Here is a 12,345-nt window from a genome sequence, read left to right as displayed (position 1 = left end):
ATGCTGCCATCTTTGGCCTTTATATTAGGGATGGAGTTTCCAGGCTTGCAAGCTTCTTCTTTTTTTCCCTCCAACTGTAACAATAATGATTATGGCCTAACACAATTTTATTTTCATTAGTTTGTCCGTGAGTGCATTTGCAATCTGTAATCTGGCTTTTTATTTTGCTTTTCTGTCCTCTCTGAGATGCCTTTCAGCCCATATTAGTACAGGATATGTTTCACTGTGCATAAAGACACTCCCTAACAAACTTGGATAGTCCCATGCTGCTTCTACAAGCATATAACTAAACAGATGAATGTGGCACCTTTAGGCATCTGGAAATTGTACCCACGGATGAAACAAACTGGTGGAGGTCCACGATTCTCTCCCTGATATCTTGCCATATTTCTTTTGATTTTTCCATGCTGTCACACAAGTAAGCAGTGTGAGGTGTTGCCTTAAAATACATCCACAGATGTTCCTCCAGTGCACTCAAATGTAGTGAATTAGAAGCTAGAACTTAGAACCTATAAGAAGCTTACGAAAGCTTGACATCATCCTCTGGCATTGTGTGTAAACTTCTAAATTTGAAGAAAGCAATAAAAACAATTGTGTCATTTCACAGACAAAACCAAATTTGGCAATCCTAACTGACCTAAAAACAGGAAGAGTTTAGTCTGGTTCACGTAAAAAAGTAAAAAATAAATTTTTATGCAGCAAAAATCTAGAATATATTCTTAGCTGGTTTATTTATCAATCATATTGTGGTAGTTTTGGGACGTAATACACAGGAACAGTCCAGCTAATCTCAAAGTTTGTAAATTACTTGCAATTAGAATAGTCTGTTATTCCATTCCACAGATTGTCTTTAGATTAAATAAAATAATAATAACCAGGCATCATGTTAATCATCCCGTTAATTTTCACAGCATTTTATTGATTGCAGGTTACTTATAGATAAATTGAATCTAATGTATGTAAATCCTCCTAGATGCTGTGGTACACATTTGCGGTAGAATTAAATGTTTTTATGGGCATCATCTTTAGTTCATTATACAGTATAATAGACTGTATTGCAAAATACCCAAAAAACCAAAAGCAATTATGATATTAAAAAAAACAAATGCAGAAAAATCAGTTAAATAGTTAAAAGTATCAACATGTTTGAATATTTATCAGCAGCAATCAAAAATCTAAATTTTTAAAGGCTTTTATTCTGTGATGCTGAACTTTATACACTCCGTTGGTGACACCCAGTGGTTGCTTTGTTTTTAACACTGCAGCAGAAGGGAAACCACATCTCCTCTGTGAGGATTTCTATCTCTGAAGGCAGAGGAAGAAGTTTAAACTTACAGCCGTACTGCTTCAATTAGGACCTCTTTTATTTTCCCACAAATAAAAGCTGCTTGTTCACAAGACCCACACAAGAAAGCACATAAATGAACACCAGGACAGGTCTTTAGTCCAGAAACAGAAACAATTAATTAATTAATTAATTTGTTCTGAACGGGTATTTTCGGGGGGGATCCCAAGAGGTTTTAGTTATTATGTATAATTTATTGTTATTTGGGATTAAGACGGGCATGTCAGGGCCACTAGGAAAAACCATGCTTATCAAATTTCAAAGCTTTATAAACACATATTAAATGTTGTCCTTATATGGAGCTGCCCTCTCTAGCAGTCATGCAGCTCTTGGAAAATAAAAACAGTCATTAATCACAAGACAGGGGCAGGCTATGAACAGAAAGCTAAACGTTCTGGAAGCAACTTTCTCAGTTTGTCATGTAATACAAACTTTTTGGGTCTAGCATACTTTGTTTTGTTTCCCATGTTCAGCAAACCGAAAATGTCTGCTTCATGGAAGTCTTTTTCTGCATGTTTACCAAATACAAAAAATAACCTCTGCTGTTTGTAACTCAACCCTGAACATGAAGGTCTAAATACTGATTAAGTGAAAAACACAAGCATACACAAAATATTATGAGAAGAACGTGACTCCAGCTCTTAAGCACAGAGGCGGAGTGGCCATGGTAGGGGCTTCTGTTGCAGCCAGTAAACAAAGGAGTTTTTCACCATTTCAAGCTAGTTTTTCAGCAAGAATTAAACCATGTTATCTGTGAGAAAAATAAAGGCTAACAGAGTCACAGAACAGTATCCTGTCATCGAAGCACAATCATGCACTTCATGTTCCACATTTATTATCACATTGGGTAAGTTGGTTGGTCAATTCTTCAGAGAGGAGTTCATTTCAGCAAACAGAAACCAGCAAGTCTTTAATGCAATTATATATTTCAAAGCAAACAAACAAAATAAGACCAAATAATTGCAGCATTTTCTAATTGCCTCAAGTAAAGTTAGGCTGCACTGTCACAGAAAAACTACTTTTAGTAGAAAATATCCCTTTCTTTTGTTCCTCTGCTCCTTAAGCCTGCATACATACCTCCCCTCCATACATACCTTTCTGAACTCTGTTAACTCATCCTATGGTCCAAGCATCCTAATATCAATAGTTGCTATATCGCAGTCACAAGGATGACTTAGATGCAGTATTTGATAGGGTATGATACGCGTGCATTAAAATTGTGCTTGCCAATAATATATCTGGCCACTAGGTGGGACTTTCAACAGGGTATATGCCCACACCTGATTTAGATCTTACTTAAAGACATCCTAAAACTCTGAGGGAGCGGTGGGGACATTGCGATCATGTAAAAGAAAAAGAGCATTTAAGAAAATGTGGGTTTATTCCAATCAATATTGTAATCACAATATTCACCAGTCACAACACAATGTTTTCCAAAATAACGTGTAGCCTTAGCAAGGGCCAGTAGCAGACATCAAGGTATATTCGGATTTTTAAATTTAAAAGCCATTGCATACCTCTGAAAAAAAGATCAAACACTTTCTTTCCTGACAAGGAAGACAAAACTTGGTGTTGGTAATGTTTCAAGTTGTAAAAAAGTCAGTCGTGTTGTGGGAACTAAAAGGAGCTCCATCCATTACTCTTTAACATTGTTTTAAAACAGCAGTTAGCAAGCTAAAAGCACCTTGCCTGTTCAGCTGTCAAACACAGCCTGGCTACCTCAGCAGGTAGCCCAACTACTTAAGCTGCTAGAATCAGCTTGCTAAATCTTGCGTTGCCCTATGAAGAGCAGAACAGCAAAAAGTGCTAATATTTTAAATAGTGAAATAACGCATGATTTGTTTATGAAGAGCATTCAACACAGAGTAAGAAAAAGCTGAACAAGATAAAATACGTAATAATAAGTGATAAGAAATAAAACCACAGCGCATATAGAACCTAAATCATGCACATAAAAAGGAATATTTAGGTAGATGATTAGGCAGATAAACCGGTGCCCGATCATTCACTGCTTCATATGTGAGCTTATATTTTAAAGTGAGTTCTGAGCTCAACAGGATGCCAAGGAAATGGAAATCAAACAGGAGTTATGTGACTGAACCTGGTGGCCAAAGCATTCTGTATAACTCTTAAACATCTAAGAGGTGCTCTGTTTGGTCTGGTGGACAAGGCTTTACAACGGTCTAACCATTAACAAAGCATGAACAACTGTTTCATGTTCCGAAGGTCGCAATAACAGATCTGAGTTTTGCAATGTTCCTTAATTGAATGAAACAAGATCACAATAAAGAATCTACAAGCAATTCCAAGGATAGGTCAGAATCAAATGTTACTGGAAAACTGCAAACACAGACCTCTGCGGATGATGACATTAATATGTTTTTAGAAGGAGTTACAACTATTTGTTTCTATTTTAAAAAAAGAAAAAAGTTAGACAGTTAGTCAGTCAGTCAGACAGTTTAGTTAAGTCCTCTAACTGGTGTAGTACTACTGAAGGACATTGGGATAAAAAATTGTAAGAGATTTTATTAAAAGACTACATTATAAATGCTGGAGGCATACAAAAAAAAAAACATTTAATAAGTCTTTATACAATATTTTTGATGAATAACTCAAAATCCAAATAGCAATGTGATTGTTGCTTTCCTGTTTTAAATGAAATTAGATTTTGTTTCACATTTTTGTTTGAAATGTTTGTGTAAATACCTTTAAAATGTGATATTTCTACATAAGGATACTGTGAGAATCTCAAACAAAACCTACTTTATAGCCTCCTTCTCTCATGTTCTTTTTTGCCAGCTCACCTGTCAAGGGAAAGCGGCACTGAGCATTTACAAGCTGTGTTGGTGCAGTTCTCTGGTTGTGGCCTGTGTGTGTGTGTGTGTGTGTGTGTGGTTTTGGTGTGCAAGGCCAGAGTCGTTCCTTATTTGCATTATTTGTTGATTATAAAACCTTTGAAAGATGTTTCCTCACACTGTTCCATAAAATAAAGAACGAAGATGGACAGTCCCACATTGCTGCATTATTATTACTACCTTCACAAAGAGCAGAACTGCATGTCTGCGAGTTAAAGCCCAGTTTGACAGAACTGGAGCAACAGGTGGTCAGTCTGATATCATCGCCACCATCATCCTCATATTTCTAACAAGACTGAGAGCGCAGCTAGAACAACAAGCGCTCACAAGCTCCTAAACTCCACAACAAACACACTATGACAGGAAGTGGTCTCCATGGTAACACGGTTTCATATCCTGGCTGGGCGGCATGAGGCACTCTCCTTTTCTCTCAGATAAAAGAGAAGACACACTGACACACTAGGAGTTCAAAAGCCTGTTTATTTCTGCCACGGTGTACACTCAGTGGTATTTACTGTACACTCCACAGTACATGGAGCCTCTGCATGCAGCCGAAGCGTGCAGGTATTTGTTACATGATCCCCTGTCTCAGAACATGTGCGCATGTATCATGTGAGAAGCAAAGGAGACGTAGGGGTTAAGGTCATACTGGCATTTTGCTGTGAGCCTTCGTTTAGCTTCACATCTAATATCTCTCATTGTTTTTGGTATGTTGAGCCGCGGGACGCTGTCAGATGTCTCTGACCCGACTCCCGCAGCAGCTGCAGCTCTGCTGCTCCTACAAAGGCTTTTGGAAACTCGTGCCATGTGGAGGAGAGGTGAAGGGAGAGGTCAACAGACTGTGTCAGTATACACACAGTGTCAGCCTGTGTTGATGAATGGGATAAAAGCCCAGAATAGGTGGGTTGCAGATTGATGTCATTTTAAATACCAATACAGTCACACTGAACACTCAACCAGCTTTCTGACGTATAAATAAATACAACCAACAGATATAGCCCCTGCCACACTGACCGTTGCTCTCAATTCCCATCTTCATCCAACATGCCATACCTCTTTTACACTGCATCAATATTTATAGCTTGAGCTTGTTATTACAAGATTGCTCCCCTTAGATTATGAAAAAGCATTTATTAATTTGGACCTGGAGAATAGCTGGAACATCCTCTTTGGAGCTCAGACTGAGATTAGATTGGTCATAACGAATGTCACCTTTAGAAAAATGTCTTATAATGTAAAAATGAGTTCTGAGAGTAAATTTTAGCATGGTCCCATGTGAAAATATTACTTGGGACTCCAGCGGAACACAGTGAGCACCATAAATGGAGAAAACATGGAACAGTGTTGAACCTTGCTAGGAGGGGCCGGCCTAACAAAATGACTCATCCAGGAGGTCACAGAAGAACCCAGAACCACATCTAAAGCACTGTAGGCTTCACTTGCCTTGGTTAAGGTCATATTTAAAACTTATTTTCAGGGAGGGGGGAATACAACACTATCTGTGTTGCTTATATGCTGATTAAAAGGCCCATTGAAAGAGTTTAAAGCTCGATTTAGTTTGGAAACAGTCCCTGGGACGCTGTTGTATGAGTGGTGAGGAGAATTAGGCTCCTGAACTTGTCACTGGCAGGCTATTGCAGATTGGTTACAGGACTGAGGCGGCTGCAGCCTAGACCTGCAATGTCATGAAAAGTTCACCACTAGATTCTAGCTGATTTATGGTAGGTGAGAGAGATACTCAATAAACTCTGCGGTGAAGGAAGGTGGGACTAAACTATAGCAAATACTTCTGAAATATATTTTTTGCTTGCTTGGTACAAGAATCAATAGAGACTTTGTAAGTTTGTTAGACTGCAGAAGGTGATCAAAAAATAGGGGAGCAGATACATTAGTTTGCTCCCACACTTTTAAAAATAGGGGAACAGAGCGATCCATTTGCTCCATTGTTCAGGTGTCTACGCACATCTTGATGATCCCCAAGACTTTTGGAAAAATATTCTGTGGACTCGCGAGACAAAAGTGGAATCCGTTGCATCTGTAGAACTAACACAGTGTTTCAGAAAAAGAACATGATAGTGATACTCCAACATGGTGAAGGTACAGTTCGCTGCTTCAGGACCTGGAAGTAACTGGTGGAACCATGAATTCTGCTCTCTCGCATAAAGTCCTGCACCATTATGTTCGGCCATAAGTTCTAGTCTGAAGTTTAAATGCACAGAGTCTTGTTAACCTGGTACAGCAGCAGCCATTCTACTTGGGATGCACAGTTAATGATAACGAGTCTCATGTAGGTGGTAGCTGCTGTTCGCTAATAAAGCAAACTTATTCATCAGATTACATGTACCAACACACAGCAAAGTTCTAATCTGAAAAAGAATCATCAAACATTTATAAAAAAAATTAATCTGTGTAAACAAGTGTCTGTAAATAGAAGTTGTTAGTGGGTTTAGGATGAGCCAAATTGTCCCCTTTGTAACTCTAAGGACAATGGTTTGATTTGAACTGGCAGCTCCTCCAACACCAATGCCATTTACAGTCAAGCTTGAAGTCTTGATCGCTTGACTAAGTTTACCTTGGTTTGATTGTTCTGTACCTTTATTCTCTAGGGCATAATTCTTATCAGTATTTATTTCACTAGTTGCCTACATTTGTCTAATATCCAGTCTCAGATTGCCATCCAGCTGCTCCCCTCAGTATGCACTTCACCTGTTTCTCCTAGATAATTCCCATCATCTCCACCTTGGAACCTGTTCTTCAATCTACCCTGCTATTTTGAATCTCTGTCATTTATGGATTTTTCTTGTTGACCTACCCCAGCGACGCTTTGTGCTTTTAGCTCCAATAAGTCAATAAAACTGTGTTTGTTTTCCACCTGCTGCTTCCTGCAGCAGGTGGGTCCACCTTTTCACCACGATGTTTGCATCTCTGGCTTAACAAAGTACTGCATGTTTATTAAGTGGATGGAAAATATACTTTTAGAGTTGCTTTCTTAATAAAAGTAAAATTCTGAAAAGTGTGGCATGCATTTGTATTTGCCCTTGTCAAGTCAATAATTTGTAGAACCATTTAATAATTTGCATGCAGGCTAAAAAGCTTATTTCCCATCTTATCCCATCTGACCACCTTCTTCTAATTGTCTATTGTATTCCCTATGTTGGCTTCTTTTTGCCGAAGTTCTATAAAGGCCAGATTTGTGGAAGGCTCAACTAATAGTTGTCCTGTTAGAAAATTCTCCCAGCTGAGCTGTGGACCTCTGCAGATCCCTCCACAGCCCTATTCACTGCTCTTCGGATTAATCCTCTTCTCAAACAGTTTGTCATTTTAGATGACTAGCTGTTACTTGATTGGTTTGCCGCTGTCACATACTTTTTCTGTTTTCAGATGATGAACTGAGAAGGGCTCCATGAGATGTTTAAAGCTTAGTATATTTTATAACCAAACATTGCTTCAAACATCTCCACAACTTTCTCCCTGACCTGTCCGCTGTGTTCCCTGGTCTTCATGATCCTGTTTGTTCACTAATGTTCTCCAAGAAAACTCGGACACCTTCACAAAACAGCTGTAGTTATACTGAGATTAAATATCATGCAGGTGTGACATCTGAAGCAAGTGAGTGTACTAGATTTTATTTAGGAGTGTCAGAGTAAAAGGGGACTCAGTGCAAATGCCACAAATGTAAGATTTTTATTTGTAAAAATTTTGAAAACCATGCATCCTTTTGCTTCCACTACACAATGTGCGCTACTCTGTGTTGGTCACATAAACCTAAAATAAAATAATGATAAAATAAACTAAAGTTTGTTCTCAAGGAGACTAAATAGGAAAAAGTTCAAAAGGTGTGAATACTTGTGCAAGACACTATATATCTAGGACTGGTACTCTACATATATTCAGAATATGTATGCTTCGTTGCACACATCTCCACATGTTAAGACACCCTGTTTTCCCACAGATTCCTACCTTGGTGCTGTCCAGGCACTGGAAGACATAGCAGACACACTTTAGCGAGTCTCTCACCAGACAGGCAAAGATACTGGGCTCCTGGCTGTTGTGAATTAACTTGGTCACTTGATGAGGACGACATTCAAACAGCACCGTGTGTGTCAGAGGGTCCCAGAGAAGTCGCTCTGCCAGAACGGACACAGACCGTACCCAGGATGCAGACACGCACAGAAACACCGTCTTATTATTGCATGAAGGTGGACCTCCTCCACCTCCGCTATGATGTGGCCCAGCTACTGAATCCTTCTTGGTGGACCTGCAGATTTCTGCCACCACCCAGGGCAGCATGGCCATAGTGGTCAGATGGTGTACTACCCTAAAACCAATCATCGTCAGTTGGTATCTTATCTCTTCCTCGTCCATCTGTCCCCTCCATGGTGCAGCCCTCTCCCAAACACCGGCACATTTCTGAGGACTCTGAGCAGCAGAGTTGAGGCGTGAAAGGGAGGGACAGGAGTGATGGTTCGGGGTTAGATTATGACGAGCTTTCTCAGAGCTCTGTTGTCTCTGGGCTTCACCTCCTTTTCGTTTTACTTCAAAGTAAAGTCCATCCATGGTTTCTGGGACCAGAGGCAGCTGTATTCCTCCACTCTACCTGCAATACATCAGTGAAAAGTCACAGAAAAACAAGTTATTTCTAATTTTGATTCAATTGAGTTTATTTACTGTGCCTTTCTAAACTATTCCTACCCCTTGAGCTTGCGCATTTATCACATTACAACTACCATCTTGAATGAATTTGAGAGACCAACACAAAGCAGCCAATATTTGTGAAGCAAATGGAAATGAAACATAAATTCAAATTTTGGAGGGTTAGGTTATAAATCCATCATCTGGAAATGAATAAATTATGACCCAATTCCAGACCAGACTAGACCTGGTTGTCCACTAAAACTGACAAACGGGACAAGGAGAGCGTTAATCAGAGAAGCAGCCAAGGGGGTCAACAGCTCAGGAGCAGGAATCTGTTAACAGGACAACTATTAGCTATGCACCCCACAAATCTGTTCTTTACAGAATAGTGGGAAGAAGAAAGCCAAAAGATATCCCATTTGCAGTTTGTCACAACCCAAGAAGGATACACAGCAAACACATAGAAGTTCTTCCCTTACTTTTAAAACTCTATGTGGGGAGACTAACTCACTAACTCACTGAAGGCACCATCCTCTATGATGAAACATGGTGGTGGCAACATCATGCTGTGTGAATGCTTTCTTCAGCACCAACAGAGAAGCTGATCATAGTTCATGGGAAGTTCGAACTAGAGAGGGAAATTCTGGGGGAAGCCTGTTGCATAAGACTCGAAACTGAGGGTGGAGGTTCACCTTTCAGGAGCAAAACAACAAGCGGAGCGAAAAATGAATAGTTTTGACCAGTGATCAGCAACTCCAGTTCTCGAATACTTTAGATGCAGGGATGCATCCAAAAGTTGCAGGACAGTGGCACTCGAGGCTGAAGTTGCCGACCCCTGGTTTATATCAACGCACATTCATATGTAAGAAAATCCAAAAATTAAACTGAAACCCAGGAAATATAAAAAAAAAAAATCTGTTTAAAGAGTGCCAATCTGACTGAGCTGTGAAATTCTGCTGTCTTTAAATGTGCAAAGCTGGTAGACAGGCATACATCTACAGTGCCTTGTGAAAGTATTCGGCCCCCTTGAACTGGTCAACCTCTTGCCACATTTCAGGCTTCAAACATAAAGATATAAAATTCTAATTTTTTGTGAAGAATCAACAAGTGGGACACAATCCTAAAGAGGAATGAAATTTATTGGATGTGTCAAACGTTTTAACAAATACAAAACTGAAAAGTGGGGCGTGCTATATTATTCGGCCCCTTTCCTTTCAATGCAGCAAACTCACTCCAGAAGTTCAGTGAGGATCTCTGAATGATCCAATGTTGTCCCAAATGACTGATGATGATAAATAGAATCCACCTGGTTGTAATCAAGTCTCTGTATAAATGAACCTGCTCTGTGATAGTCTCAGGGTTCTGTTCAAAGCGCAGAGAGCATTATGAAGACCAAGGAACACACCAGGCAGGTCCAAGATACTGTTGTGGAGAAGTTTAAAGCTGGATTTGGATACAAAAAGATTTCCCAAGCTTTAAACATCCCAAGGAGCACTGTGCAAGCAATCATATTGAAATGGAAGGAGTATCAGACCACTGCAAATCTACCAAGACCCGGCCGTCCCTCTAAACTTTTATCTTGAACAAGGAGAAGACTGATCAGAGATGCAGCCAAGAGGTCCATGATCACTCTGGATGAACAGCAGAGATCTACAGCTGAGGTGGGACAGTCTGTTCATAGGACAACAATCAGTCGTACACTGCATAAATCTGGCCTTTATGGAAGAGTGGCAAGAAGAAAGCCATTTCTCAAATATATCCATAAAAAGTCTCGTTTAAAGTTTGCTACAAGTCACCTGGGAGACACACCAAACATGTGGAAGAAGGTGCTCTGGTCAGATGAAACCAAAATAAAACTGTTTGGCCACAATGCAAAACGATATGTTTGACGTAAAAGCAACACATCTCATCACCCTGAGCACACCATCCCCACTGTCAAACATGGTGGTGGCAGCATCATGGTTTGGGCCTGCTTTTTGTCAGCAGGGACAGGGAAGATGGTCAAAATTGATGGGAAGATGGATGGGGCCAAATACAGGACCATTCTGGAAGAAAACCTGTTGGAGTCTGCAAGAGACCTGAGACTGGGATGGAGATTTATCTTCCAACAAGACAATGATCCAAAACATAAAGCCAAATCTACAATGGAATGGTTCACAAATAAACATATCCAGGTGTTGGAATGGCCAAGTCAAAGTCCAGACCTGAATCCAATCAAGAATCTGTGGAAAGAGCTGAAGACTGCTGTTCAAGAACGGTCTCCATCCAACCTCACTGAGCTCCAGCTGTTTTGCAAAGAAGAATGGGCAAGAATTTCAGTCTCTCGATGTGCAAAACTGATAGAGACATACCCCAAGCGACTTGCAGCTGTAATTGTAGCAAAGGGTGGTGCTACAAAGGGGGCTGAATAATATTGCACGTCCCACTTTTCAGTTTTTTATTTGTTAAAAAATGTTGACACATCCAATAAATTTCATACCACTTCATGATTGTGTCCCACTTGTTGTTTCTTCTGGTCGAGTACTTTCGCAAGGCACTGTACATATAACCTGAAAATGTTAATATTTCAAGAGAGTGCTTTTGCAAGGTACTTTATATAGCAAAGATTCACAACAAATGTAATCTAAAAGGTATTTTACAAGACACACAGATCCAACTCCCAACCAGCTATACAGAATCCACAACGGTTCAAATGCAGTTTATATCAGGCAAAACCTTTTCAGTACAATGCAATCGTCTTCTGATTTTCAGGTCCAGGTCAGTCCTAATTATAATACAATGCAAAGTCAGCTCATCCTACAAGCCCAACTGGTAAAGTTCTTTAAGCAACCCGGCAGTGAACAAGTTGAGTGACTTACAGCTACAAGGACAAACAAACATGTATACAGTCAAACTAATATTCGTCAGAACGGATTTCCTAAGGTTGGTTTCAGAAAAAAAGGATGATGAGCTGCCTAATTTTAAATGTAAATTGCTCAGTGATCATCAGATTACACCTTGCAAGTAAACAAAACGATCATATGGATCACCACAAGCAAAGCGGCTCCTGATCCACCTCATGATGGCTCACCTTGTTTCATTGTAAATCCTGAACTTGAGGCAGCTTTCACAGAAATCTGTCTGCTACACGGAGGAATCATGCGGAAGTGAAAATAGACAAATGTATTCATCTGCTATTAAATAAATCTCCGTCTATCAGCAGGAAGCTGTCCGCAACACACCGGCACCTAAACGATTTAAATAGATGTCGTTCCCATCATCTGAACCGGGTCCAATACCTTCCGTCCTGCTGGGTCAACCTTACCTGTTATACTTCCCTCCTGTCCGGCGTGCTTTCAGCGGCAGAAGCGCAGTGAAAGGAGGGCTGCCGCTCAAACCCACTCCACAGGAGAGATAGACCTTTCCACGTACGGCTCTCGCTGTTTGTAGCTCGAGTTAAATATAGAAGACAGGGCCGATCCGACCTCCCTTCTCTGCACAAGCGCACGGCGCCTGATGATGGTGTAAATT

General features: G+C 40.2%; 1 protein-coding gene across 4 annotated transcripts in view; it reads right to left on the bottom strand.

Annotated features, from left to right (window-relative positions):
• The window catches only part of tbc1d1 (TBC1 (tre-2/USP6, BUB2, cdc16) domain family, member 1), a 72,066-nt gene extending 59,806 nt beyond the window's left edge, over positions 1-12,260 (bottom strand). Inside the window, exons 1-2 of one of the 4 annotated variants that reach the window (XM_047365502.1) lie at positions 12,140-12,260; positions 8,161-8,797 (exon numbers count right to left, since the gene is read on the bottom strand). In XM_047365502.1, coding sequence (XP_047221458.1) covers positions 8,161-8,757 — 597 coding nt within the window. In that variant the 5' untranslated portion in view covers positions 8,758-8,797; positions 12,140-12,260. Of the gene's footprint in view, positions 1-8,160; positions 8,798-11,905; positions 12,055-12,139 lie in introns of those variants that run through there. The other 3 variants (XM_047365505.1, XM_047365506.1, XM_047365504.1) reach the window with 3 other exon arrangements.
• Between the last annotated feature and the right edge of the window lie 85 nt (positions 12,261-12,345).

The sequence above is a fragment of the Girardinichthys multiradiatus genome, chromosome 5 (assembly GCF_021462225.1).
Source record: "Girardinichthys multiradiatus isolate DD_20200921_A chromosome 5, DD_fGirMul_XY1, whole genome shotgun sequence".
Classification (NCBI taxonomy): Eukaryota; Metazoa; Chordata; class Actinopteri; order Cyprinodontiformes; family Goodeidae; genus Girardinichthys; species Girardinichthys multiradiatus.
Note: the sequence above shows the minus strand (reverse complement) of the source record. Positions and strands in the feature narration are given on the sequence as shown.